The 7,115-nt window shown below is 41.2% G+C and overlaps 1 protein-coding gene across 1 annotated transcript in view; it reads left to right on the forward strand.

The window, feature by feature from the left end:
* Window positions 1-358: 358 nt before the first annotated feature.
* The window catches only part of DPT (dermatopontin), a 27,506-nt gene continuing 20,749 nt past the window's right edge, over window positions 359-7,115 (forward strand). The window contains exon 1 of the mRNA XM_008631905.2: window positions 359-703. Coding sequence (XP_008630127.1) covers window positions 405-703 — 299 coding nt within the window. The 5' untranslated portion in view covers window positions 359-404. The remainder of the gene's footprint in view (window positions 704-7,115) is intronic.

Genomic DNA, 7,115 nt, shown 5'->3' on the forward strand with positions numbered 1-7,115 from the left:
AGACGATTACTAATCATGGAAAAAGGCAACTTCAAATAGAGCTTTTATTTCAAATAAAGTACTTTTCAAATTTAACCACTGTCTTGAGGATGGAAGTGGGATGTCTGTGACAGCTGTATTATGACATGTAGCTTGCTGTGTACAGTAGCCCTGCAGTAAAGGATCAGAGATGGTTTGTGGTGGTGGGAAGACCCTGTTCTTAGGGACTGCAGACTTACTGTACTTGCAGAATTCCACCTTAAAAGTAATTGGACGTTTCTGTAGCTCTGAGAAGGTTTGCTAAGCAATGACACACTGCACTTGGATCTGAAAGCACAACATCTGGAAGCCAAATGTTAGAGGCGATATAAAAGGGCCAGCCCAACAAACCAGAGGGGCACTTCTAAGACAGGAACATCTTCAGGATGGACATCTTCCTTCTCTGCGTGTTCCTGCCTCTGGTGACTGTGGCATGGGGCCAGTACAGTGACTATTACTATGGTCCCTATAATTATGGAGATAATGATGAATGGGCCAATGTGTACCGGCAAGGTTTCAACTTTCAGTGCCCACATGGGCAGGTGATCGTGGCCGTCAGAAGTGTTTTCAGCAAGAAGGAAGGCTCTGACAGACTGTGGAACTATGCCTGCATGCCAGCATCCCAGAGCCTCGGTGAGCCGACAGAGTGCTGGTGGGAAGAGATCAACAGGGCAGGAACTGAATGGTAGGATAACCCCAACCATCCCTGGAGGGCACAGCCCTGATAACCCCTGTGGAATGTGGGTCCTAATATTGTGGTCAGAACAATGCAAATGCATATTAATGTCACAATAACCAGCAGGCTTCACTGCCCTAAGACTCATTAATCACGATGCATGGGAGGTGACCAGCATCACATTTGTCTTCTCTGTAGCAATTTCTTGCTGGAGGGTGTCAGTGTGCTTTACAAATGCCGTGTCTTTTGGTCACTCACAACCTCAGCTGTGAAGTGGTTCAGTCTTGCTATTGTTTCAATGATAAGGAAAATGAGGCAAGAACCGTTGCTGAGGAGAGCATAAAGTCCCTCTTGAAAAGCCACATTGAATCAGTGTCTAAACGGGGGAACAAACTGCAAAACTCCTCATTCCATCCTCATGCTCTTATCACTAGTAAAAATAATCTCTGTATTGCACTGGCTCTTTGCTTTGTGTTTTTGTTGCTAGTCTTTTTCGCTTAGGCATAGACAAATGCTGTTTTCTAGTTGTGCTGTTATTACAGGTGCCAAAAATCCACACTAACAAGCAATGGTGGTGGCATATATATCTGTATGTTGATAGCAGAATATCATGTTAATTCCCTAATACAGTCAGTTTGCTTAATTAAATGCTACATTTTCCATCAGCCTTGGAGGCAAAGGTGATCACATAATGCGACCACCATAATTTCTGGAAATAAGTATAGTATTTCATATTTGGGCAGAATACCCAGTATTTAATTATCTTCTGGGTTTTTTCATGAAATGGGAAACAGAGTTTTGGACAACTCTAGGATTGAATTATTCTTTGGACAGAATGAAATGCATGCAGGAATGAGTATTTTCAAATACTTGTAATCATTTTGTTCCAGAAATTGCAATGTGATTTTTTTAATTTTGTTATGTGGGAATAGGTTAGCAATGAAATGTGAAGTTCCTGCTTTTTAAATGATTCAGAATTTTGTTCTGAATCATTCATACTCTTTCATTTACCACATGATACACACCTATGGCTGATGCAATTGCTAAGGGAAAAAAAGATTGACCCTATACTTAATTTTGGAATAAGAATTGGAAAAAAGGGGGAGAGCTGCAAAACAGGCAGAAATAAGACATTGTGATAATCCTGGATGACTTCTTCATTTTTTATATGTTGATGCAATTTCTATTTATTGCATAATAATTTTGAATTAGACATTTCTTTTGTTCAAAATAAACTTATTATTCTCTTTCTAAAAATCCCTGGCAGCAATTGCTCAAGTTCACTTCTCACAAACAGGATACTGTATAATTCTATACAGAACATTTTCTTCTGATGTGTAACGATTCATCACCATGCTCCATATGCTTAGCACGACTACATCCACAGTGTATTATCTGAATCTTTTTTCCTTCACCTCTTAAAAAAATCTTTTCACTTTGTCCTCTTTGTTGCCTACTTTTTTCCTATAGCAAACCCTATATTTTCTCCAAATTTATTTCTTTTCCAACCCCTCTTTAATTGCTGAACTATGTTTCTCCCCCTTTACTAGCTTTTGGAGTTATTTTAGTATTTCTTCACTAGCTCACATTTCCAGTCCAACATCCCTACATCTCTCTGCCTACTCTGCATAGACCAACCTTCCTTCCTTCCTTTTATTTCCTTCTTTCTCTTTCTTTTCTTTCTTTCTCTTTCTTTTCTTTCTTTCTTCTCTTTTTCTTTCTTTCTTTCTTTTTCTTTCTTTTCTTTTTCTTTCTTTTCTTTTTCTTTCTTTTTCTTTCTTTTCTTTTCTTTCTTTTCTTTTTCTTTCTTTTTCTTCCTTTCTTTCTTCCTTTCTTCTGTTTTGGGAGCAGGGGAGATCAAACTGATTAGTGAACACATATCCTTTTGCAAAGGTGAACTTGTACTCCTAGTTACTTGGGCCATTTCCACAAATCCTAGCCAGCTGTTCCTGGTTGGATTCTGCAGTTTTCAGTTTTCCACCCCCGGGGCTGCACTGGTTGTATCGACAGTGCTTCATGGGGAGAGGCTTTGCTGTAAGCCAGCACATCCCTGGCCATGCCAACACTGCTGCCCAAAAGCCCAGCAGTCTCATCCCAGACTGGAGTGAAAGCGTAGGCAAGTGCAATCTCAAATGAATGTGATGGCATGGATATATCCTGGGGGACCTCTGAGGTTCCTGCCTTCTCTCTTGGCATTCTTACTTCTCATAGGTGCCCCTCTTCTCTCTCTCTTCCACACCCACCTAATTACTATTTGGAGCCATCCGCAATTCTAAAAAGATTCACTCAGTAATCAAGTGGGACCACAAATATGAGTCACCATCTGTACCATTAGCTCCTGTTTGGCCAGCTCTCTTCCCTGCTGATCTCCCAACAAACCAATCTGTTGGTGAGCAATATATCATTCTCATGTCAGCTGACACAGCACTCTGTTGGATTTGCAAGTTCGTTTCCCATCCTTGTAGGATGGACTATAATATTCCTTCTTCAGCTCTGTCTCACACAGCATTTTGTCTCACCTTGCACACCACACTGAGCGATATTCAATCACTTGTACCACCAGTAACTACAAGTCTGTCAAGATTTGCCAAAATTTTGCAGAATCAATTAGGTTAGAAAAGACTTGAAATCATTGAGCCCTACCTGTGACCAAACACCACCATGTCAACTGAGTGCCACGTCCAGTCTATCCTTAAACGCTTCCAGGGATGGTGAACTCCACCACCTCCCTGGACCACTGAATTCTATATAATACTCCCTGGAGTATTAAGTAGGATTAGGCCCAACACAGATCCCTGGGGGACACCACTAGTGACTGGGTGCCAACTGGATGCAGCACCATTCCCCACCACTCTCTGGGTCTGGCTATCCAGCCAGTTATTAATCCAGGGAAGAGTGCACCTGTCCAAGCCGTGGGCTGCCAGCTTTTCCAGGATAGTGTTGTGGGAGACAGTGTCAAAGATAGTACTCTGCTGTAATTTTGGCTTTTTATTCTTTGCCCTACCTTCACTGAGAAATGAGAATGAGCTTGCTGCATCCTTTTGTAAAATCTCTTTAACTTAATTATAGGTAGCAGCTATGCCTTTCCCTCACCCACACACCTTCACCCATGCTTTTGCTTTCAGGCTGAACACATCTCCATTCTTCTAGTTCTCCTCTGGAGGTTTTATATTCCAGCACTCCTAAGCAAGCACTGATCATACTTACAGCTCTTCTCTGAATTCCCTCTGGTTTCTCAGCCAGAACTCTAGTCAGAAACTCTAGTCTGGCAGAAACACCAAAAAAATAACCTTTGACAAATTATGCTTATGGCATTTCAAATGGTGATTTTCAAATTACCACTCCTGACCACTGTGCAGCTGCACAATAGAGACAAACCCAAAAGAGGTTTCTTTAGAAAAGACAATAAACAAAGAAAAGCTAAAGAGAGAAAATGAAGAGGGAATATAAAAGAGAGAAGAAAGAGTCTCCAACTCATTATTTTCTTTGGCCTTTAGCATTTGGGGCAAAATGACAGAAATGGATGGGGGGACCATTGGGATAGGAGAGTTGGGAGCAAGAGGGAACCACTGGCAGAGCTTCCTGGTAAGTTTGCTTCCTTCACTAACACTAGGTATTGTACAGACTTGGAGAATTAAACCGTAAAACTTTGAATATTTCAGATACGAAAAAAATGATTCAACAGAAAGAGGACAATGACACGGATCCACATTAGGCAGCTAATGCCTAGTGATGCTTAGTTTATGACCTTTGCCTCCTTCCAGGGTCAATGGAGAGAACAGCTTCTCTAAAAACTTCTCTCTGGGGTACCCCACCTCTTTCACAAGCAGACTCATGACAACTAAACCATTCTGACCACTACCTGGAATTACCTAGTGGCATTTCAGAGTATATCTAACTATGGTGCTTCACTGCATAAATGCATCCCTGAAGTTAGTCATGTATGTGCATACACATCTGAAGAGATTATGTGCATTTGTGTTTTGCTGAAAGGATATGAGAAGCTTGTGAACCTGTTACAAGACTCAAAGGGGAAATTGTGGCAATAGATTGGATCAGATGACCAGGAACGCCTTCTCAGCTTCATTAATCTGTGAATGTGTTTAAAGTTAAGTACATGTACAAAGGCTTTGTTGAATCTGTTTCACCATCTTACTCCTTCAGAGGCTATCTGCTAACCAAGATGATACTCAATAGAGAGAGAACAACCTAGAACAAGAAACAGTTCCTGGATACTTTGGAAATACTCATGTCTGGAGTAGGGAAAAGTCTCCAGAACAGGCCCTGATTCCGCAGTCCTACTAATTTGTATGTTGCAACTTCTCAAAGAATTCTGTTATTTCAGGGAGCACAAATTCTACATTCTTATCTCCATTTGTACTGGAGAAATATTTACCTTGTTTAAATATTTCACCACCTAAGTTCTGAGTGACTGAGGGTGAGACTGTTCTTCACTTCTTTGTTGAATACTACATAGTTGTCTCTACAGAGCAGTTACTGTACAAAGTATTTAAGAAAAACTGCTTTTCTTGCCTGAAAACTATCACACCAAAAGACAGGGATCACACAAACAAAGGAACCAAAGCTTGCAAGCGAAGACAAGCAACTTTTCCTTCCAGGAAAATAAGTTTCATTTACACCACATAATAGAGATGAAACCATGCCATATCCACAATATACTCCCAGTTAGCTGTAAAGCACAACGCCGAAGCATTTCCAGCCAAGAGCTATTTACTCCATGTTTATTGCCTCTTTTCCTTGCTTAGACTTCTGAGAAAGTGGTTAGATGGGACTTGGAAAAAACAGATATCCAGATTCTCCCTCCCCACTCCCATTCTCTCTCTCTTTTGCCCACAAATTAGGTGCAAAGACAGACTACTGAGCAAAGGACCTTCCCGTTCAGGCTCTGGCAGCACACTTTGGTATATCAGTAGGAACTGGTTTTGTTCCCAATCTCCGACCAATCCCAAATTTCAAATCTGAGGCTCTGTTACCCAAACCCAATAATCCAGCTGCCCTTTGAAAACGTTCCCATTTTTGCTATCTGCACAAACAAGTTAATTTTCTCCAGAGCCCTAAGTTTAGGTTAAAGAACTAGTGTTACAAGTCCATTTAGCACAGCTGCAATGGACTGAGTCCAGTGGGAGCATCTGAGGAGAAGAGGAGTGTTTCTGTAGAAAAGGAGGCCTCATCAGCTACTGTCAAGAAGAAATCAACAGGGTGAAAAGGGCCTTGCCTTCCCTTGAGTCAGGGAGAAAAAAGTAAGTCATAAACACCCCCTAAATGAAAGAAAAAGATTGCTGAAGATGTCACAGATGTTGTCTTTGGCATGTGGAAGTCATGACAACATGTCTCAGCACCTCACAACAGATAAGGAAGACTCCTCATAGAACTGGCTTTTAGAGACTGACATGGCCTAATCAAACACATAAAAGTTTGACACTGAACCATGCAGTAAATCAAGTCCCTCCTGATGGGAGAGAATTTGCTGAAAGTCCTTGCAAGGAGTTTCAAAGATAAACCGAGACTTTTCCTTGAGTTTCAATGCTTCCAGATAGTTGTTTATTAAGTCTTATCAGAGGAACAGAGCCACTAGTGTGACCCAGGTACAGCATAGAGCACAGAAAAGCAGGAGTGAGCTCTAGTTATCAAGATTTATACAGCTTTTAAAGATATTTTAACCAATAGTTACTAAAAACGTACATTATTTCCACTTTCCTACCAATTATTCAGTAACATAACTAGGAACTGCAGAATTTTCTATCCAATCATTCCAAACTACTTTTACTGCAGAATATGGAGTAGTAGAAGAAGGAGAAGAAGGTTTAGAGAACAACAACAATCCTCCATTTTGATTTTTTTTACTCTTATCTATTTACTACAAAGAGAAGCTCAAAACCTCTAAATTTTTCACCCTGTGACAATCTTACATAGTAGTCTATCACCTAATTCACACCACTGTATTTTCTAGTTCTTGTCTGACTGTTGGTAATTTTTTCCAAGGTTTGAGGCTAAAACAGTGTTGTTCAGGGGGGTAAGAACCCTTAAAAACAGGCAGAGAAATATTCTCGGCACTCTGGGTTCCTACATAAGTTGTTCCCTCTGTCTGGGTGCCAGAGTTGCAAGTGTCCTGAGCCTGCCCTCAGCCTCTTATTTCTCCCAATTCACCTGTAACAGACCAACCATTAAATTTGCTCTCATCATGCAGTTAACCAAATTACACAGAAGGAGGACAGTCCACAAAGATAACTCAGGAGAGCAGTATAGGCCCTCCCTCCACAGGGACATGGAATGACACTCTCGGGTTTCCCTGTCATAAGGAACAAATCACCCTCAGTGCAGCATGACCCAGTGCCTACTGAGCTGTGTCAGCCTCTGCATGTCTCCAGAGAGCTTCAGGGAGCACTATCCCAATCAGTGC

The sequence above is a fragment of the Corvus brachyrhynchos genome, unplaced genomic scaffold (assembly GCF_000691975.1).
Source record: "Corvus brachyrhynchos isolate BGI_N302 unplaced genomic scaffold, ASM69197v1 scaffold3, whole genome shotgun sequence".
Taxonomy (NCBI): Eukaryota; Metazoa; Chordata; class Aves; order Passeriformes; family Corvidae; genus Corvus; species Corvus brachyrhynchos.